This window comes from Rattus norvegicus, chromosome 7 (genome assembly GCF_021556685.1).
Source record: "Rattus norvegicus strain SHRSP/BbbUtx chromosome 7, alternate assembly SHRSP_T2T, whole genome shotgun sequence".
Classification (NCBI taxonomy): domain Eukaryota; kingdom Metazoa; phylum Chordata; class Mammalia; order Rodentia; family Muridae; genus Rattus; species Rattus norvegicus.
The window spans coordinates 123,553,640-123,576,671 of NC_141540.1; the positions used below are offsets into that span (position 1 = coordinate 123,553,640).

At 44.0% G+C, this 23,032-nt stretch overlaps 1 protein-coding gene across 6 annotated transcripts in view; it reads right to left on the reverse strand.

The window, feature by feature from the left end:
- The window catches only part of Tcf20 (transcription factor 20), a gene marked incomplete at its 5' end in the record, with an annotated part of 150,508 nt that overhangs the window by 26,238 nt on the left and 101,238 nt on the right, over nucleotides 1-23,032 (reverse strand). For 5 of the 6 annotated variants that reach the window (NM_001439829.1, NM_001130574.2, NM_001439828.1 and 2 more), the window contains 1 exon segment: nucleotides 13,475-19,264. In NM_001439829.1, the coding sequence (NP_001426758.1) occupies nucleotides 13,475-19,228 (5,754 nt within the window). 6 annotated transcript variants of the gene reach the window in all.

The following is a 23,032-nucleotide window of genomic DNA, read 5'->3' on the forward strand; positions in this document are numbered from 1 at the left end:
TCTGCTTCAGTCTAAGTACTGGGATTATAAATGTATGCCTCCATGCCTGGCTCTCGTGTTTAGCATTTTAGCGTCTACTCACTGTTGAGACAAATCTCATTCATCCACAACCTAAAAGGGTAGTTCTTGTACTATTTTTCAGGATAAGAAGTAGGTTAAGAGGCTATAAGATACCATTTTCCCAAAAAAAAATCAATTCCTAGAAGAATGTTTGGAAGAAGGCTAATCAGAAATCTCTAATGTTCTATAATTACTCACTGCCTAACAAATTCTTCTGGTGTCTTCAAAAACTATTAGTAAACCCCAGGGCCTTTGTGCTCCCTCCTTCTGTGGCCCTTGGCGGCAGAATCAATGCTACAATAAGATGGTGCCATTGTATGGGTTCTCTTTTAGAAATGGGATTTAAAAACAAAAAACAAGTAGAGGATGAAAATAGTTAAACTGTCAAAACTAAAAATATACCTATGAACAAAGAGATCCAAATTCAAGGAGCCGAGGGCCAGCCACACTTGGTACTTACTGGTGAGGAAGTACCACAGCGTGTGTGTCTGGACAGTTTTCTAGAGCTAATCTAGAAAGGCTTGAATGTGATCTTTGGAATTGAATTGTAAGATCTTATCCATAATCACCTTAATAGTTCCCTCCCCTTTTTACTAAGAGGTGGGATAATATAGGTCTGGAAGCAACTTTACAAAGATACCTACCAACAATCATAATGGGACAGAGGAAGAAAGGAGAGAGGAAAGAAGGGGAAAAAAAACAAGCCATGCCTGCTAATGCATCATGTTCTTCAATTACGGGCTCTTAGGCGACCTAGACTAAGGTGTCACAGTGAGGGAAGGAGCACACTGCTCCTGAAGAGGGTGTGGCACACAGGCTAACTGCTGAAGACTCTGCTTCTGCCCAATAGATAAGGGGGAGAGGAAGGCAGTGACAGTGAGAAAGCCAGGAGAAGAGGCTGGACAGATTAAAAGCCAAGAGCATATTCTTGGTAGATGACAAGCTTCTGAGGGTACAGTGAAAGAGCCTGGGTTCGCAGGAGGCTGTGTATCTCGATGTATGTCGAGTTCTCCTGCCAATTAATGTTCTAGCTACTTAAGTCACTCCAACAGCAGTGGGCCTGGGTGCAGTAGGACTCTAGGCCTGATGCCCTTCCCAACATCCTTCCCAATTCAGGTGAGCTTCTTGCAGTTTTACATAAACTCACAGCATCCGGGGACCATGGCATCACAGCATTTACACAGGTGCTGACCTAAACTAAGCTACAATGTCACTGAGTTGAAAAAAATTAGGAAACCATCCATTAGAAACTCCTGAACTGGAATTTTCCGCACTTAACTAAGAAGTATCTTAGAACTAATTAACAGAGACAAGATATAAATCCTTGTCCCCTTACCAACTGTTCCTCCTTCAGTACTCTGTCGTAAGGAATGGTGCTGCATACGACATCACCTCACTGCACTCTCATTTGAGCCAACTGTGCTGCATATCCATATCCTCCTGTTCCCTAATCTGCCAAGCTCCAACCCTCCTGAGAGCCTATGGTGCCAATCATTCCCTCTACGGAAAGTATCTCAGATCCCAAGGCTGACTCTTCCCATCATTCTCCTCTCATATTCTCAGAAAACCTTTGCCTGGACCCAATCTAAGGCAGCCATACATCAGTCTTCATCACACGGCTTCAATTCACTTACTTGAACTGATTTATTACTGGTACATAATGGATGCTGATTAAATGCTGGGTGGATAAACTAAGTATTTGGTGCTACTGAACACATACCTAGGTTTCAGCAAGATCACCTCAGAGGTGGAAAAACCAGCTCAGCAGTTAAAAGCAAATCTTTTGCATATATGAGAACTGAAGTTTAGATCCCAACACTCACATAACAAACTGAGTGAGCCCCACAAATGCCTATGTCCCCAGTGCCAAGGAAGATGGAAACAAGAGGATCAATGGAACTGGCTGGCTTCCAACCTAACCAAAACATAAGCCCCAGGTTCAAGAAGAGACCCTGAAAACAGGCAGAGTGATGAGCTAACTAACATCTACAGATACCTCCACACATACCACACACATCTTAAAAACCAACCAACAAAAAAAGGAAAAAATCCTGCTGGGCATGGAGAATGGATTGATGCAGTCAAATACAATACAAAGAAACCAGTGAAGACGTCATTCTGATAGAAAGATGAAGGTTTGAGCCAAGAGGGTGACTAGAGGCATGAGATATAAAGCTATGAGTTATGTAGGAAACATTAATCCATAGAACGTAATGTGTGGATGAGAGAGGAGTTTAAGTCTCCAGGCTTCTGAATGGTGGGGTAGGAAACCATGGTACACTAGCAACTGCAGTCAAGCTGGACTGCAGATCTCGAGCTTGAGCTCAGGGTGTTAAGAGGTCAACCTCTTTCACAGGAAATGCTCTCAACATGGCAGCTTGCTGCCTCTGTCATCAGCAACGTTGGACTCAACTGTTCCCCAAAAGACAGACAATAAACAAGAAGAAAGCCTGCACAGGAGCAGACTTATAGCAAGGCCCTGACATACTACACTTCAAAGCCAATAGCAAGAACAAGGAGTTAAGATTAATACTGGATGGAGGGCCAACTAAACGTATGTATAACAGGTATTATTAAAACGTGAATTCCAAACAGCACTTGCTGCCAGGAAGTGGGGGCAAGGAATCAGGTGAGCTGAGGTCAATGTATCTGCGTGGCATATTAATATTTTTAAGACAAGTTCTCATTATATAACCCAGGCTACCTTCAAAATCACGATTCTTTTGCCTTAGTCTGCCAAGGGCTAGGATTATATCCATATGCCCCCAAGTCTCACCTTCAATGTGCTTTTTAGGAATAAAGGCAAACTTATGCATCCAGGCCTGCTTTCTAAAATGGGAGGTGCCAAGTTTCCCAGTGACAAAGAGATTTCAAATTTTAAGGGGCCACCTTTTCAGAGTTATTAGTGTATTTTTATTTCTTCACCTGGAATCTCTACTGAATTCAACAAAGGGAATCACCTAGCAATTATCGCTTTCTTAATTATTACCTGCTAAAGCATTCTAAGATAGTTTTATACAAGCTGAGTAACTTTTACTCAGAACAGGGGCCTTACATATGAACCAAAATTTCAGAATTTTCAGTCTAAAAATGTCCAGATGCCTCCACAGATTCAGTCACAATGGGCCATGCCTGAGACCTATTGAAAAAATAGCGTTTAAGAGAAAGCATTTCCTTCTACTAGCATTTATTTCCCTTTGCCCTTTTGACAAAACATTTCAAGAGAGATTTAGTGCCAGTGGAGTGGTGGGTCCCACTTCTATCTAAGGGATCTTTATCTTTTGAGATTCAAGTTGAACTAGAAATTCGTGCATCTGCACAAACTATGAGGCAGTTCTTAAGTTCTCCTTATTCATTTCTTGACAGTATGTGCCAATATTTTCTAATTAAGCATCAGATCCTAAATGTAGACAGCCCGAGTAACTCTACCAAACCTGGCTTACTTCAGAATCAGAAGTAACATGACCCTATGCCATCACTGTATCAGGCGCAGTCTTCTCTTGCATTTCCCACATCTCCATTTCCTGTTATTGGAATTATGTCAGGCCCTCGGAGAGAGCGTGCATCCACAGCATCGACCCCCCCTTCAAAGCCCGCCTGACTGAACAGTAACGCATGCACTTTCAGTTCCATGTGCAAAGGCTCCAAGCTGCAGTCTAGGAGCGCTGGGAAATGGTTGCTACTATGCAAAACAGAGAGGGGTGTTTTGGCCCATAATATCACTGATTCACCTCAGTTCCCTAATAGTATACTGTGAGCTATCTTGAGAAGTTATAAAAGAAACCCCAAAGAGCCAGTTTTGTTCACTTTTTTTGTTCACTCTAGCTTCAAGTTTGCTATGTAACCAAGCATGGCCTTGAACTCCTGATCCTCCTCCTCAAGGGCAGAGTATGTGACTCCAAGCTCAGCTGAAAAACAATTACTTGCCCTTCCTACTCCCCTCTTCCAGTTTTAATTTATGAAATAATTAGAATAACAAGTTATTTTGCTCTACAGATCTTATGATTTCCTATTTCACTTTTGAGTAAAAATTCCTATTTTACTATTTTGGTGCTGGTAAGATGGCTCAGTGAGATAAAGCCAAGCCTGATGACCTGGGTTTAATCCCTGGGACCCATGTGGTTTAAAAACAAAACCAAAACCAAAAAACTTCTGAAAGTTGTCCACTGAAATTCCCAGGAGTGGCATAGCACCCCCACTCTCTTGAAGACTTCTAATTTTTAAAGTTTACTATTTTTACATTTGTTTGGAAAACTAAGTAAAAAAAAATCAGTCCTTATTTTAAAATTCTATACTAAAGCCTACTGCTGACTGTGTTTTGGGCTGAACTGCTTACATATCAAGTTCTCTCTTCTGTCCACACCATATCAACTGTAAACGTCCTCCTCCTTTCCATCAGTGATGTCTTCCCATCCACACCACTTGCTGGCTAAGCGAGAACTTTAGCAGCTAACATTAGCAGCTATACCCTGAACTCCTTCACTAACCTTTAGCTGCCCTATCTGCTTAGTATAAAACTGACCCACTGTAAATCCTAAAGCCTTCCTCCAGTCCGTCCTTTCCCATTCCCTTTCTCCTCCATCTTCAGACAACATCAGCTACTATGCTCACCCATTCCAACGCTTCTCCTCACCGCTCGCTCCTTCCTTCCTCTCCTGAGCTCTTCATGACACACAAAGCAGGCCATATGGTTCCTGTGTTGAGACAATCTCTCTAGTGGCTTGCAACTGTCCATAAACTGAAAGCCATTAGGATTACCTCAGAGCACCAATGCAACCTCTAAGAGTTCACAGTTTCATTAACTGAGGAAGGGGAGGAACTAGGAAATGTTTGCCTTAATCTATACTTTTATGCCACACAATCTTAATTAGTTTGAGTCTCCATTATAATGCTAATATACTAAAAAGGTTTGCTTAAAAAATAAAAACAGGGCCAGGGGTGGGGTGAAGGGCACACCTTTAATCTTAGCACTGGAGAGGCAGAGGTAGGTAGATTCTGTGTGAGTTTGAGGCTCACATGGTCTACTATCTACAGTGAGGTCTAGACAATCAGGGCTATGTAGAAAGACCTTGTCTCAAAAACCAAAACAAACAAACAAACAAATAAACAAACTCCATTCTGGACTAGGGATATATACAGCTCGGTGGGAAAGTACTTGTGTAGCATGTATGAGTATGAATCCGTGGGTTTAATTCCCAGTACTACAAAAAAATAAATCAAGCAAAACCAACTTCATTGCCAGGCAGGCTCTATTCATTCTTTGGTAGTTACTCTCAAAATTTGCTAACTCACAAGAATATTAATGATTTTTTTGTTTGCTGGGGGGATAGAATTCTGGGTCTGGTACAAGCCAGGCAAGCAGGATCCTGATGCATATAAGTCCCAGCCCTTCATGTTTTTACTTAATGTACAAGGTAGACTTACTTCATCCCCTTCCTTTTGTTTGAAGAATAAACATGTTGACCAACGCTATTTCCTAAGGTTCAGATCAATACTCGTCTGAAAATCATACTCTGGTCCCTCCCAAACCTAAGTCTCCTTACATGAACAAAATAAAGAAGAAAACAGCTTATCCATATGCAAACTATTCTACCAAAGTGATTTGGAGATTCTTGGAATGAGCTCCTGAGAACACAAGGAACTACAGACTACTGAGTGAGCACTCTAATAGGAACATATCTTTACTGAAGACATATATGAAGACACATCACGAAGACACCACCAGTCCTCATGAAAAAAATTTTCTTTATAACCACATTTATAGATAGCTTACTTTTAAGTTCCCTCAAGCACTCTAGCATTGTCGCTGGTTTTCTAGTAGGGATTCAGATTGCTGCTATGAGACGCATGCCTAACTTTAGCACACACTGTAGTTAGTCACACCCCTCATGGTCAAGCAGTACCTAGGCCCACAGTTATTTGGCTTGGCATACACCAGTCTGTGTATCTGTGACTTGTTTATCAGTATCTGTGTTATGGTCTTGCAGCATTTCCCAAAGTACTACACTCTACTTCTTTTAAGCTTTACTTTTAAATCTGCTACAATGTACCTCCACCATCTTTTTAAAAAAGTCAACAAACAGGCTGCAGGAAAAGTATAGTTCTTCAATTTGTTATAACTGCTCTATAGATTACTACTATATTCAATAAAATTAAAAACTGAAAAATTCACCTAAAATTCCTTAGAATTTGGAAGGAAACACTGGTGAAAAGGCAGTTAACTCTTTCTCTAGATGTTTAACACTAATGATATTCTGTAGTTTAAAGAGACTCCATACAGTTTTAAGGGAAGAGGTAAATGAAATAATTACACCTGTTCTCCAGTAAGCTGCAGTTGTGGTGACAGATGAGAAGGCCTTGAGGCCTGCCCTTAGAGATCTAGTTATATACACAGGGAGGGAAGGAGGAGCGAAGACAAGCAAGTAGCTATAAGAATGGGGGACGGAGAGAGTAAAAAGGAGACAGAGAGGAGAGAAGCAGAACCAGATGCCACTGTGACCTGTGTGTGTAGTTACTGGAGTGTAGCTACTGGAGTTAAAAACAAAAGACACAAATTAAGTCAAAGCTCCAACGAGATCTGGCTGGCAGCAGCAGTCTTGTCAGGCTTTGGAGGCCACTAATATTTTTTTAAGATTTATTTATTTATTTTATGTATATATCAGAATGCTGTATCTGTCTTCAGACACCAGAAGAAGGCATCAGATCCCATTACAGATGGCTGTGAGCCACCATGTGGTTGATGGGGACTGAACTCAGGACCTCTGGAAGAGCAGTCAGTGCTCTTAACCACTGAGCCATCTATCTAAACAAGAAGCCACTAATTTTAAACAGTAAAAATGTGAGCTAAGAGATCATGGAGAACACGGCTTACTTCAGTCAACAAGAAAGCTGACTTTCTGATGGATTCTGTTGTGCTAGTGTGCATTATCTTACTTCATGCTACCATCTAATCGTGCTGTTTTTAAATTTACTATTTTATTCCACTTGGTTTTTTGAAATGGAGTCACATGTAGCCTAAGCTAGCCTAGAACTCATATGTTCCAGACTCTGAGATTACAGGTGTCCACCACCATGCTAGGCTTAAAAGTAATGATTTTTAAAACATTTTAAAACTTGTAATTGAAAATCAAGTAAGGTGGCACATGCTCATAATCCCAGCAATCGTGAAGTTGAAGAAGACTGTTGAACTATTATAGAGAGCTATTTCAAAATAGTAACAAAGAGGTACATTTACAAATTGTGCTGGCTAATTTTAGGTCAACCTGACAGAAGTTAGCACCATTCTGGAAAAGGGAGCCTCACTTGGGAATATGCTCCCACTATATACTGGCCTATGAGCAAGCCTAGAGTATATTTTTTTTAATTTATGATTGACGCAGGAGGACACAGTTCACTGTGGGCGATCTTACCCCTAAACTAGTGATCCTGAATGCTATAAAATGGTAGGTGGAGCTAGCCGATAAGCATTCCTCCTGCGGCCTATTCATCAGCTCCTGCCTCCAGGTTCCTGTACTATTTGAGTTCTTGGCTTGACTTCCCTAGATGATGGACTATAATCTGTAAGATAAAATAAACCCTTTCCTCTCAAAATTGCTTATGGTTGTGGTGCTTTATCACAATAACAGAAACTAGCTAAGCTGGATGATGTGTAGCACCTGCCTTTACTCCCAGCACTCAGGAGGCAGAGGCAGGCAGGGCAGGCAGAGCTCTGTGAGTTAAGGCCAGCTTGGTCTACAGATCCAGTTCTAGGACAGCTAGAAGAGACCCTGTCTCAGAGGGATAAAAAAGGAAGGAAGAGAGGGAGGGATGGAAGGAGGGAAGGGAGGAGGGAGGGAGGACAACTCTAAGACAATTAGAGTTAAGTAAATTAAAGTCCAGTCGATTAGACATCACAAGGTAAATTATCCATTACTTGAACATGTGTTAAGAATCAGCACTCGGGGCTGGGGATTTAGCTCAGTGGTAGAGCGCTTACCTAGGAAGCGCAAGGCCCTGGGTTCGGTCCCCAGCTTCGAAAAAAAGAACCAAAAAAAAAAAAAAAAGAATCTGCACTCTAGGTAACCCAATCACAAAAGAACACACATGGTATGCACTCACTGATAAATGGGTATTTGCCCAAAAGTTCAGAATACCCAAGAAACAATTCACAGACCATATGAAGTTCAAGAAGAAGGAAGGCCAAAATGTGGATGTTTCAGTCCTTATTAAAAGCGGGAACAAAATACTCACAGGAGAAAATACAGGAACAAAGAGTGGAACAGAGACTGCAGGAAAGGTAACCCAGAGACTGCCCCACCTAGAGATCCATCCCATAGGCAGCCACCAAATCCAGTCACTATTGCTGATGCCAAGAAGTGCTTGCTGACAGGAGCCTGATATGGATGTCTCCTGAGAGGTTCTGCCAGAGCTTCACTGATACAGATGAGGATGCTTGCAGCTAACCATTGGACTGAGCATGGGGACCCCAATGGAGAAAGAACTGAAGGAGCTGAAGGGGTTTTCAACCTCATAGGAAGAACAACAATATCAACCAACCAGACTCCCCAGAGTTCCCGGGGACTACACCCCCAACCAAAAGGTACACATGGAGGGACCCATGGCTCCAGCAGCATATGTAGCAGAGAATGGTATTGTCTGGCATCATTAGGAGGAGAAGCTCTTGGTCCTGCGAAGGCTCATTTCCCCAATGTAGGGAAATGCCAGCGTGCTGAGGTGGGAGTGGGAACATCGTCATAGAAGCAGGGGAAGGGGGAGGGGGCAAAAGGGAGGAGAGAAGGGGGAAAAGAGATAACATTTGAGATCTAAGTACATAAAATATCCAATTTAAAAAAAAAACAAAAACTTTACTCTAGCTGGGAAGTGGTGTTACATGCCTTTAATTCCAGCTCTCAGGAGGCAGAGGCAGGTAGATCTCATAAGTTTGAGGCCAGCCTGGTCTACAGAGCAAGTTCCAGGACAGCTAGGGCTACACAGAGAAACCCTGTCTTGAAAAACAAAACAAAAATAAAAAACAAAGACTCTTTAATATAATCTTTAGAATACTGGCTGAAAATTTTAGACATATATTTATTTGTACATATGTGAATGAGAATGCCATCCCCCAAACCCCCACCTCCCCAAGTCCCTCCTCCGCACTCATATATTTGAATGTTTGGAACTGTTTGGGAAGGATTAGATGTGGCTCTGTTGGAGGAGATATGTCACTGGGGGAGTGGGCTTTGAGGCCTGAGAAAGTTAGCTCTTTATCTCCTTGCCTTGTGAGTTTTGTCTCAACATGGAAGCTCTCAACTATTACTCCAGTGCCTGCCCGCCTGCCCGCCTGCCTGCCCGCCCGCCCGCCCGCCCGCCCTGCCCGCCTGCCCGCCCTGCCCGCCTGCCCGCCTGCCCGCCCGCCTGCCTTGCCTGCCTGCCCGCCCGCCCGCCCGCCCGCCCGCCCGCCCGCCCGCCTGCCTGCCTGCCTGCCCGCCTGCCTGCCGTCATGATGATCGGGACTAACCCTATTAAACTGTAAGCAGGCCCCCAACAAACTTTCTTATATAAGTTGTCTTGGTCATGTTGGCTCTTCACAGCAACTGAAAACTAAGATGTATGTACATGGGTACCTGTGTGCCACAGCACACATGTGAAGGTCATACGACAATTTGTGAGTTTTCTCTTTTTCTACCACTTGGCTTCCAACTCAGGTTGGAAGCTGCCTCTGAGTTTAAAAAAAAAAAAAAAAACACCAAAGGAAAAAAACTTTAGCCAAAACCCAGTTCTTTACATATATATTCTCATTCATATTCTCTCTCTCTCTCTCTCTCTCTCTCTCTCTCTCTCTCTGTGTGTGTGTGTGTGTGTGTGTGTTTGCGCGTGCGCACGTGTGTGTTTGGGGTAGATATTCTTCAAGAGGACGGCAAAAGTATACTGTGGAAAGGGTGCAATGGCAGAGCACAGAGAAACAGTACAGAGCAAAGAGGAAACACAACCAGACCATCTTCCACTGTGACTCCAAATCTTCACATTCCTAAGTGTCTCAAGAACACTACATATAAATCAATTGCAACGTACGCATCTTAAGAAGCAAAAATCTCCACAGCACTTCCACGTCAAGTCATTGCAGAATCATGTTTTTACCAACGCACTTAAACAGTTTGTAAAGTTGAACAGAAGTAAAGGGAACAACAGTGAAATGAGATATTCAGAGGAGCTGCACTAGAGACGAGTGAAGCCCCTCACCCACTTCAGTTGCTTACACAGTTTTATTCATTTGTTTTTTAAGACAGGATCTTACTGTGTAACCTTGGCATACCTGGAACTCACTAGGCAAGCCACAAACTCACAGGGATCTAACTACCTCTGCCAAAAAACAGAAACACGGTCAGTCAGTTGTCATAATCTATGAATGATTAAAATCCTTGCAGTTGGGAAGCTGAGGCAGAAGGATCAAGAATTCAAGGGCAGGCCCACCTCCCAAAAAAAAAAAAAAAAAACAGAAGGAAAGAAGGAAGGAGGGAGGGAAGGAGGGAGGGAGGGAGGGAGGGAGGGAGGGAGGGAGGGAGGGAGGGAGGGAGGGAGGCAGGCAGGCAGGCAGGCAGGCAGGCAGGCAGGCAGGCAGGCAGGCAGGCAGGCAGGCAGGCAGGCAGGCAGGCATTAGCATGAAAGCCAACGAAGCTGACTTGTAAGTATAATAAAATGACAGTGTTTTCCCTTCCCATTTTATTGGGTAGCTGACAAGGATAATACAGATGTTTAAGTATATTGAAAACTTAAGTTTAAACCATAAAGCTAGCATTCTAGTCTTAAGGTGAGGTGTAAACTAAACATCTGTGGAAGAGATAGGAAAGAGGCGGAAAGCTTCAGTTCAAGACTTAACATGGTCAACTGCTGGTACTATCAACAGAATGAGATGTACAGCTCTGATGGAGCAGTGGTTTCTATCAAACCTAAAGACAGAACTTTGGCTCAAATCTACTACAAAGAAGCACAAAGTCAAATGACTTTCTTTACATCATTCTCCTTAAATGAAGCATTTCACATTTCTATCCATTAAAGAATAAAATTAAAGTACTTCTCAAACAGTTGTGGTTATAAGTCCAGTTCTAAAAATTGGAAGTACTTTTAGTATCTCCCCCATGTAGGCCACAGGGATTGAGCTCAGACTTCTCAGCTTTGGCACCAAGCACCACTGCCTGCTTGTGCCCTGAAATGCTACTTTTTTGTTGATGATGTTAGTCACTAAAAGTTGTAAAGAGAGGACTAGGAAAGACATTACCATATTTGTGTATCTGTTCCAATTAAAATATTCTGGATTTTATTTTAGGATCAAATCTGACAAGTAGTAGGCTAACATTCTGAGTGGCAATTTTAGTGTTTTCACTTAAATGCTGTTCACCATTCACCCTTCAGAAGAAGGAGCTAACTGTGATTTAGGGACACTGCATCATTGCATCATTTATAAAGTGCCTTTTTCTTTCTATAACATTGTCTACAGATTTAGACACATATTAAGAGATTTAGCCTGATTATTGGTGACCAATAACCCGGTTTAATGTAGTAGACTGAAATACATTTACACACATGGTCCCTTTCCACAAAGGGAAGTGGATAAACTTACCAGGTATACTGCTAGTTTTTGTATCAGCTTGGCAGACAGTAAAGTCATTTGGGAAGACAGAACCTCAATTAATAAAGTGCCCCCACCAGACTACAGACTATAGGCAAGCCTGTAGTACATTTTCTTCACTAGTTATTACTGGGAGAGCCAGACCCACCACAGGTGGTGCCACCACTGAACTTGTGGTTCTGAGTTATATAAGCAAATAGACTGACAAGCCAGTAAGCAGTGTTCCACTGTGGCCCTGCATAAGTTCCAACCGCCAGCCATGTTCTTGCCTTCAGTTCCTGTCCTGACTTCCCAGTATGATGGACTACAAGGGGAAGGATGAAATAGTCCTTTTCTCCCCAAGTTGCTTTTAGTCACGGTATTTTTTCACAGCAATAAGAACCCTAAGACATGAGGTTAATGAGGATTTGAAGAAGAAAGCATACAGACTCTGAAAGCTAAAGCCTGGAATAAGACAAAAATGACTCACTGGGCTCAAAGGAAGCAGAGAGCAAAGTGTAATAGAGGAGCAACAGGAAGACAAATGAACCTGCGGCACAGACCTTAGAAAAGGGTGTGTGGCCTGGTTCCATAGTGTAGCAGTTATCACGTCTGCTTTACATGCAGAAAAGGGTGTGTGTGAGTTGGGGCTGGAAAATGGGAATGCTAGCTCCAAGTCTGAGAGAGGAAGTAAAAACTTCCTAACTCAACACGACTTAATTAGGAGAAGCGTCCTCTCCAAGAGTACACTGATAACAAGTGGAAAGATGTCAAGGTCTTCACAGAGAATGCTTTGTCCATGCTGCAACAGACATTCCTAAAGAATCACTCTTTAGCATCTTCTTCTCCTGAGTGAAAACTCATAGTCAGACATTTAAAATAATTCAACAAGAAAGGAAGGAAATAATGGCATTTGAGTTTAAAAAAACAAAACAAAAAAAACCCTTAAAAGCCTCAAAAATAACCTACTAATGGATGCTGCTCCCCTAAATAAGTCTAGGAACACGGAAGGGATGAGAAGAGCAGAGTGTCAGCAGTGTAGTGAGCGGTCATGATGAGCGGCCGAGAGTAAGAACTAAAGAGCAGAACTAGAGAATACTCCATCTGCCAAGTAAGGGCTAAAGAATATAGCTTAAGAAAATAAAAGGTGCTAGGCAGTGCTGGAGTGACTTTAAGCTAAGCCCTTGGGGAGCAGAGGCAGCAGATCTCTGCTTTCAACGCCAGCCTGGTCTACAGTGTAGTTCCAAGGCTACACACTGAGAAATCCTGTCTCGAAAAGAGCATTCACCAGGTGAGTTGGTTCATGTCTGAAATCTCAGAACTTAAAAGACTGAAACAGGAGAACTGAGTTTAAGGTCCGCCTGGTCCACAGAGTAAGATCCTGCACCAAATCAGATAAAACCAAACAAAACCTAAAGCAGTACAGTGTTTAGGAAGACAGGAGATGTAACCAGTGTAATATGTGAGTACACACATTGGAAAATAATTTACAAAAATTAGCAAATTAAATGGAAGTAAAATATTACTCAGAAAACTAGCTGCAGTGCTTAGGAAACCCGCACTGCTAACAGTGAACGACCTCCTACCGTGCAAAAATGAGGGCTGAGAAAGGGTATAACAGGGACCCTTGTTTCCTAAATTTTCACAGGCAAAAACATGACTTTACTGATGAAAATATAGGTAAGCCATACCATCTAAAATCACTTCCTCTTCTGTTTATCATTTGGGTCAAGGAAAGAACTTCTGACGTGTAAGAACAAAGACCAAGGTATAAGAAACAGGGCCAAAGTGAAGTGACCAGAACCCAAGCTGGTAAGGGGTTTCTCTTACCATCTCTCTGGCGATTTCCAGCGCTTCCTGCAGGCCATAGAGCCTGCCACAGACCAGGTAGATTCCATTGGCCCAGAGAATACAACCCTCATGGACCCAAAATTCGTTGCTGTCAAGAGGTAGTTCAGGGATTTGTAACTCCAGCTCAGGACCGCCTTCTGAAGTGGTAGGTACAGAGGGCTTTGTGTCTGAAGCAGTCTTTTCACTGCTGCCCTCAGCGGCTGCTTTTTTACAAGGGAGCCCCCTGGACAGGGACCGAGGACCTCCACCACAGTCTTCGGAGCGGTGGCGCCGCTTGAACCTAGGATGAGCAGCTAGGCTCCTCTGCTCCTTCTGCTGCTGCTGCTGCTCCTCCTCCTCCTCGGTGTCAGTTTTAGAACCATTAGAAGCGCTTTTGTGCCGAACCTTGACCTTGTTCTGCATTTCTGTGGACCTCTTAGGAGGTGGATTCTTCGGAAGAGTGGCTGCATAATCTTGGGGATAAAAGGGTCCAAAGAGGTCACCCATGTTACGGTAACTGGCCCACTTGCCACAAAGACAGCAAACCAGGTGCCCCATAACAGAAGATTCTGTTACCACAGGCCCCTGCAGCATAAAGGATGAAGCTGGGAGCACCTTGCTTTCTGTGCTGCTGGGAGGAGGGGTCAGAGATCTCTGACCCTTCCGGCTCCTCACCAATTTGGTCTGTTCTTCTTCTTCAGCATTGATGATTGTACAAACAGCTCCAAGTTCACACTTATTTACTACATGGATATAAGGGAAAAATGACTTGTTCTTGGCATCAGTTTTATCTAGTGGCTGGGTAGCATACTTTAGCTTGATCTCTGGTTCTTGGGGTTCTACAATGGGAACTGCTTGCTTGGTTTTCCGCTTCCTTGGCTGGGCCCCAGGCTTCCTTCTCTCCCTCCTTTGCCTCTGCTTTTTTGGCTTTGGCTCTCCATCTGCAGAACCTTCTGGCATCTGAGGGGGCTGAGGAGGTGGAGGTGGTTGCTGCTGTTGTTTCTTTTGTTTATTCACACTACCAATTGGTCTCCCCTTTTTCTTTCCTGATGGGAAATACCCTTTTGGGGGGAAACTTTCTTGCTTGGGTGAAATCATGACTGTATCATTCTCCTTCTCTTCAGTCTTGGGGTTTGCCTCAGGGGTCAATATGCCCACTGGAGCTACATTCTTTGAGTCAGGAAAGATTAGAGGTGCTGCCCCACCCAGGGAACCATCTGGTCTCCCTTGGTTACCACCAGGCTTCTGTGAAGCTGTGGATGTCATAGTACCAGAGGGTTCTTTTCCAGTAGAAGCTGTTTCTACATGTGCCTCTGTCTTGACTTTGTCATCCCCACTGCCACGCCACTCTTCGGAAGGCCCTGGAAGAGGTTTTTCAACATTCGATTCCTGGTTAGTTGCACTGACTAGGTCAGATACCACCTCACCCTTTCGCTTTTCCATCTCAGCCTCTTGATTAGCCACAGTCCCACCTTCCGGAGGACCACTCTTTAGAGATAGTATATCATCCAGTGTGACTGTGTCTCCCCCAGTCTCAGCACTGTTTGCAGATGCACTCCTCCTAATATTTGGGGATGTGATCTTCTGAACTATAGCTTCCAATTTTAATCCCCGTCCCTTCCGTGGGGGCAGTATTTTGGTCTTAGCAGGGCTTGTCAGGGTAACAGCAGGACAGTTTCTATTGTCTGGGTTTGGAAGGTCCTTGGAGGCATCTCTCTTAGGGATAGACTTGATATCCTGACTGTGAGAAAGATGGCTGTAGGAATTGTACACTTTATCGGCACCTTCCTTTGATGGGTGGAGGAGGCGCCCTTTATCATCAGTGTTGCTGTTTTTTACATCTTGTGACTGTCTCTTACTGGGAATAGGGGAGATAAAAGAACGAACCCGCCTCCGCATGATTAAGGGATTTTGAGAAGAATGATCCTCTTGACCCGGAAGCCTTAACATTACATTACTAGGTTTGGATGACTGTGTAGACTCAGCTAGTCCATGTCCATCCGGCTCATGGGGTGGCCCATACCGTTTTTGATTAGACATTCCTGGCGGTCCACTGCTTTTGGCTGGAGAAGTCTGCCGAGAAAGATCCCAACAAGACTCTTGTAACTTCTGAGAGCTGTGCTTCAATTCCATGCTTTTGGCAGGCATGCCATCACTAGACATGAGACAGCGCCCAGCTTCCTGAGTGCTTGGGTCATGGTATGTACCTACTGGTGGGCCATACATCATACCATCTTTGTCATTTTTCAGGGGGCTCCGTACTCTGTCAAGAAACTGCTGCTGCCGTGGGCTCTTCCGTGGCCCTTCCTGCCTATGTTGTGCAGCAGCAATCACTCCCTGAGCAGAACTGCTGGCCCAATCTTTATACTCCTCTTGTTGCTGCTGGTACATCTGTCTCTTATAATGAAGCTGGGAATTCAAACCAGTATTAGGGTCCCCATAAGCATGAGCCCTGGTATTTGTGTGGTAAGCAGAGGCCAGGCTTTCTGAGTTGGGAGAAAAAGGAGCATGTAAAGAACTCCTATTGGCCCTCTCTGAAAAAGTCATATGTGGGTTCATGTGATGAGGGTCTCCCCCTGGGCCTCTGCTCCTGCCTGGAGACATCTTCAATTTTTCTGCAAAGTCATGGTACTGAGAAGAGGAACGACCTCTCATAGTCTCCCGGCTACCAACTCTACCAGGGACCCGCCGCATTGGTGTGGACCTGCTATCTTGTGGGCCATAGTCTGAAATGGAATCATGGGCTGCTGCTCCAGGACTGGCATTGCCACGGTAAGTCTCATGCTTGATGCTGGTAGGGTGGCAGTGGTCTCCAGATTTCTTGTTGAAACTAGCTTGAGATTTGGATTGTTCAAAGTCTTCCTCTTTTATCTGCCCACTCTGGGATTTCAACTTTGTTTCCATGGACACCAATCCACCAGGAAGAATGACTGACTGACTTAAACTTGGGTTGAGACGTTCATTCCTTCCAATTCTGGCATCAGCACCCATGTGTCCCAGAGAGTGAGCCCCTGGGTCCCTGACAATCTGTCTTAGTGGGGAAATATCACAGATTACTGACCTCCTTTCAGAAAGGGAGGCCCCAGGCTCATGGGATGATGATGAAGGTTCTATCTCAAACTTTCTGGGAATGGGATAGTCAGACAAATTGATCTGCTTCATTTCAGGAGCTGTGCTGCTTGACTTCCTTTCCCATGGTCCCCAGTGGGGATTTTCCAACAAGGATCCAATACTCTTGTTCAGAAGGCCCCTGCTGGTTAATTCATTGGTTTGACTGACTAAGATGTTGGGCCTTGCAGTTCCTTCCAGGCCACTAGCCATCCCTTGATGTTCCTGAGCACTTCTAGGATACCTTCTGTCAGGATGGTGGTGGTAACCCTGAAGCACTTCCTGTAGGAGACTTGGGAACTTCTCATTTCTACCTTTTCGCTCCCCATGACTGCCAAAATCCCCCTTTTCTTGTCCAGAAGGATACTGAGGAAAACCACTGACATTTCGTGGTACAGCTGACCCAAAACTCTCTTTGTAACTATAGCGCAAACTTCCAGGAGACTTGCTAGGCTCAGTCCTGCCTGTGAAACTTGGGCCTACTGCAGAGTGGCTACTCTGGCCATTCCCTTCTCCATTGTGGTTAGAGCTATTATTATCACCATTCTTGTTTCCCTTGCTCCCGCCTCCTAGAGGATCTGACTGTGGAAGTGATGTGTGGCTCATTTCCTTTACACCACTATTGCTAGGTGGTCTCTGACTGGCAGCAGGATCATCCTCCTGGGAGCTTTTATCTTGTCCACCAGATTTTTCTACCCGGCCTGTCATGGCTTCTCGGGAGACAATCACCCCAACTGTCTTCTCGTTGACTTTTGTGTTCCCCTCAGATGACAGTGATGTGTCCTTAGCACCTGGAGAGGCAGCTTCTTCCCTAGTTGCAGGACTGGTACTGAGCCTAGGGGCCTCATTCTGAGCACCTTGCGTAGGTGAGGAGCCAGCTTTCTCTGAAGCTCCACACTTATAGGTGGTGTCAGAGCTAGTGCTCTGGCCACTTAGTTGCCTCACTCTCTCACCTTGATCTTCTGAACTACTTGAGCAACCTCCATCCAATGACTCTGCCATGGGGGACTTTAGTTGTTCTTCAGGCTGTGAGGAGCCTTCCGAGTTTGTACAGCTATCTGCTTTCTTAGATGATGATGAGGGCCTCTTAGAAGTCTTCTTCTGAGGTGTCAAGGCATCAGAAAGTAACATATGCTGGACAGTATTAGGAAGATTGGCCACTTGAGTACTCAGAGCACTCAAGCTACTCAACCCAGGATCAGTCAGCCGCTTTTCCGGCACCCCTTCTAATCCAAACCCTTTGAATCCTGCAGCATGAGAATTAGGACTGGGCATCATTGATGGAGTTGGACTGAGTTGAGGCATTAACTGTAAAATTCGGTTTCGGGAACTCATTGATACATTGCCTTGCCCACACTGGAGATTCTCACCACTCTGCATGAGAGGAGAAGGGGTAGAGCTACAGCTTGGAGACTGAACCACAGAAGCAGCTGGAGAAGGGTTAGAAATAGGGCTGAAGTTCTGGTGAAACTGCATAGGGGACCTTACAGGAACCTCAGGCTGGTTGTACTGCCCCACCTGGCTTTGCAGAGGCAGCTTGGTGGCAGCATTTGTGTACTGCATCACATGCTGGGGGGGATGTTGCTGCTGCTGTTGCTGCTGCGGCGGCTGCTGCTGCTGCTGCTGCTGAGGTTGTGGCTGCTGCTGTGGTTGCTGCTGCCCCTGCTGGGATCCTGGTGGAATCTTTGCCTGTTCAAAATTTTTCATAGACTGAGGTTGATAGCTATAATTTGACTGTGTCCCATAAGCCTGTGCATTAGAACCCACATTATGCCCTTCATATTGAGATCCAGCATTCACGCTGTAACTGCCATCATAGCTCTGTCCAGACTGACTGAAACGCTGTGGTGAAGGAAAGGAGGAGGAAGAAGAGGAAGCAGAAGACTGGTAGTGCTGCCCAAACTGACCCACTCTTAACTGATAACCAGCAGAAGATGGCAAAGCTGAGGGCCGCTGCATTGGTTGTAGATGGGATGAGCCAGAGGCTGGCTGTCCAGTGGCTTGTGGCAGAGGCTGATGTGATTGGTAAAGCTGTTGTCTCAACTGCTGTACTTGCTGCTGTTGCTGTTGCTGCTGTTGCTGTTGCTGTTGCTGTTGCTGTTGCTGCTGCTGCTGCTGCTGCTGTTGTTGGCTAGAGGCCTGCTGTTGATACTGAGCACTCCCAGGAGAGAAAGGCCCTGTGTAATCCTGCTGATAATGAGACACGCCACCAAGGGCAGAGTGCTGTGCTTGAAATTGGCTCACATGACCCTCGCTTGCATACTGATTGCCAAAGCTGCTCCCCTGGGGAGGTCCATAGCTCTGCACAGGCCCAGAAGGCCTTCGCTGAGGAGGCTGTGGAGTTCCTGCTGCCACGGTATCTTTGTTGCCTGCCATGTAGTAAAAATCTCCAGCTTCTTTCCTGAAACCCTGATAGCCTTGATGGCCAGAGGTCTCGCTAGCCATTGCTGCCGCTGTCGCAGCTGTTCCTCGCCGTCCACTACTGCTGCTGCCAGTGCCACTGCTACCACCACCTGCTCCCCCAAAATTCTGGAACATCTGGGCCTGACGAGGGCTGAACTCTTCTATTCGGGATGAGCTGTGCACCTCCTGTGGGTAGCTCTGCTGGTTTCCGTGGTAACTGCTTTGCTCCCGAAACGACTGCATACTGTTCAGCAGCACAGCAGCAGGCCAGCAGCCCTCCTAGAAAGGGAAAGAAAGAAAGGAAAGCATGAGACATGCATCTGCATGACACTAACAAAGATCAAGACTAAATAACTCAGTGACCGGATAAAGCTGATCACTTAAATACTGTCTCCTTTTTCTATCCATTTCTAATAATGCAAAAGAGCAGGTAAATGGTCAAAAGAATGAAGGAGTCTGTAATATAACGAAGACACAGTCAATAAAAAATTCCATTAGATAAATGAACCTGAAAATTTCAACTGGAGTAAATATTGGAATATATTATTTCAAGCAAATAAAAACAATTTTTTATTAACTTCAGTTATGAGTGAGGTGACAAAAGCCCCTTTCAATTCTTTATTTTCACGCCTTAGACTGGCCACTAAACCAGGGCGCCTCAAATAATGATGGAGCAGTTATTTCAGGGATTGCCTACTCCAATCACTGACTGAGACACAACCATCCTGAGAACCAAAGCCAGTTCCTCAAAATCAAGTGCTTATGGTGACTAGTGACTCTGGGACACTCAACTCTGTTACTACGGATTCCTTATACTGCACTCACCTATATAAACATCAGATCTGACTGCTTCTTGACATAAAATTGTTTCCAAAGTACCTCTCCTGACCACCTATCCTCAATTTCTAGATATTAGGGCTATTTTGATTTAGGCCAGAGAATGGAAGTTACTGATCTTTCCAGAGTTTGGGGTTTTCTTTCTTTCTTTCTTTCTTTCTTTTTTTTTTTTTTTTTTTTTTTTTTTTGAGATTTACAAGTACCTCTAATTTCCATATGACTTTCCATTTGCCAATCTAGTATTTGGTCATTATGATCATCCCTACAGTAAAGACCAAGCATTAGCAGTTAGCAAGGCCGCCTCCTGGGCATCCTATTTAAAAACAGCTACTATGAAACTTAGCCTCTGTTCTTCCTTCCTCCTCTACTTCATTCCCTTGGTCCCAATACAGCTGCAGTATAGTCTAATAAATTAAAGCAAAGGAATGTTTACTGTGTTATCTCTCCTTTAAAACTAAAATGAGGGCAGAGGTGGCTCAGCAATTAAGAGCACTGACTGCTCTTCCAGAGGTCCTGAGTTCAATTCCCTGCAACCACATAGTGGCTCCCAACCATCTGTAATAAGATCCTATGTACTCTTCTGGTGTGCATGAAGACAGCTGCAGTGTACTCATGTAAATAAAAATAAGTAAATCTTTAAAACTCAAATGAAAGCTCCTAAAGGGCAGAGACTGCTGTTCCTTGCTATAATTTTTATATGCCACTCAACCAGTAAGGAGCAAAAGCTGCACTGATGATCAAATGGTTCAAGCATTAGCCCTTAGAACTAGCACCATTCAGAGATGGTGATAAGTGGGTGAGAGAAACAAAGTATCATCAATCTAAAAGCATAGCTGGAAGACAAGGTGCCTATAAAATCCTTTGGGTCCAGTTCTAAGGAAAAAGCCAACATAATATGGGGACTTCAGAAAAATCACAGCAGATGTATATCAACACTAAACTCTGAAAGCTTGACCTATTTAAAAAGATGTTTTTTACGTGTGTATGTCCGTGAAAGTATATGTTATATGTGTGAGGATGGCCCTGGAGGCCAATTAGAGTAACAGGCAGTTGTGAGCTGCCCAAGATAGGAGCTAAGAACCGAACTCAGGTCCTTTAGAAGAGCAATAAAGCATTCTTAACTACTGAACCACCTCTCTAGCCCCAAATGTGAACATTTTTGGTTTGTTTGATATTTTTGACATAGGGTCCATGTACCCATGGCTGTCCTGGAACTCACTATGTAGACCAGGCTAGCCTCAAACTCAGAATCCAGAGATCCTTCTGCCTCTGCCTCCTGAGTGCAAAAATTAAAGGAACTTAATACTATGTCTCATTCCTGACACATTTCTTTTTTCTTTTTTTGAGATTTATTCATTTATTATATATAAGTACACTGTAGCTGTCCTCAGATACACCAGAAGAGGGCATCAGATCCCATTACAGATGGTTGTGAGCCACCATGTGGTTGCTGGGAATTGAACTCAGGACCTCTGGAAGAGCAGTCGGGTGCTCTTAACCACTGAGCCATCTCTCCAGCCCTCCTGACACATTTCTAAAATACCTTATATCTAGATATGGGACTAAGTCTGATTATATACAGTCACATGACTCAAAGCTATTCTGTAGATGTTCATATACTAAAAATGTCAGTGCCTGAAGAAAAATACTTCTCATCACTTTCAAACAGTTTGAAACAGTTTTGCAACAGTTACCAGTCTCCCCAGGAGTCTGCTGAACCCATGAACATCTACTTAGGTGCCACAGAATGCTTAATCGTGTTCCAGCAATTACATGTACTAACACTCATTTTACAGATGAAGAAGGCACAGAATTCATCAAGAATTCCTGAGAGCCCAGTGTGGCAGCCCCATAGGGCATATTTATCATACTAAGATTAGACAGAATTTTGGTTGTTTTTTTTAGGTAGTCCCTGAGTGCTGCCCCCGATGCTGTTCCAGTTGGTTCTCTACCTCATCTGTCATCTTTAGGACTGTCAAGAACAATTCCATCATCTAAACTTCCCTTGTTTGTATCATGCTTCTAGTTTTTAGTGATTAGTGAAGGATAAATTGAACAAAACAAAGTTAGCAGTCAGGTGAAGGTATGAAAAGCTTCGTCCAGAGATAATCTCTGTACAAGTACTGTCCATGTTGTTTAGTTAATTCTTCCATAATAAAACTACCTTCTGGGGGTTGGGGATTTGGCTCAGTGGTAGAGCGCTTGCCTAACAAGCGCAAGGCCCTGGGTTCGGTCCCCAGCTCCGAAAAAAAGAAAAAAGAAAAAAAAAAAAAAAAAACTACCTTCTGAAGGTTTGAATGTATAAATAGTTGTACCAGCTCCCTATTTGTCCCTAAATCAGAGCCACCAGGAGCTAAAGACCATTTTAGGCATCAGCTATTTGGCCTGGGGTTACCTGGATACTCCTAACTATCTCCACAGGAAAAACAGACATGGAACAATTTCTCTGCAGTCCTGTTCCTAGCTCTCCCTGAACATTCTTTCACTGTGGATTATCCCTCTCTTCCTATATTAAGAGTTTACAGATTTGAAAAAGAAAAAAACAAAAACAGTAGCTATTATCTCCAGCAAAGCATCAGATGACCTACATATTCTTGGCACATGTGAGATTTAAGTACTAAAAGGTGTTCCAAAATCATCCTTGTAGAAGTTTCTAGTCAAGCAGTTATGAGGTCCAGGACTTTGAGCCTACACATCCCAGTCCCAGTTGTGGAGTGTTCTCTCCAGCCTGGTTTGGAAAGCTGGTGACCTCGTTTTTATAGAAAACTAGTATTAACTTTTGTTGTCTGTCATCATCTAAGAGCATTATTCTCTCCAATCCATTTTTTTCCCCCAAAGACCGCTCAAGTATCTTCAAGAAAGATTTAACCATTGATCTATGCCAGAATGACAGCAGAATGCATTCCTTGTTCAAACAACAGAAAAAAAGTTCAGTCCTGGAGTTAATTCTATTTAGACCTCCTGTGGGAATATACTAAGTGCCCTCTAGGCTCCACAGAGACAATGGACAGGCTTTACTACCCTCTGGCTTCTGGCCCAGTTTGGAAAGTGAAAGAAATTTACTCTCCTGGCCCTGACTAGGCAGTTTCTGAGGCTGGTAAAGACTTTCTACCAACAGGCTCTGTCAGGTGTCTGGCAATCTAAACATTTAGCCATCTTCCCTGAGCTCAGAAATTACTTCTTGTGCAGGAGGTATTAACAACTCCCCAT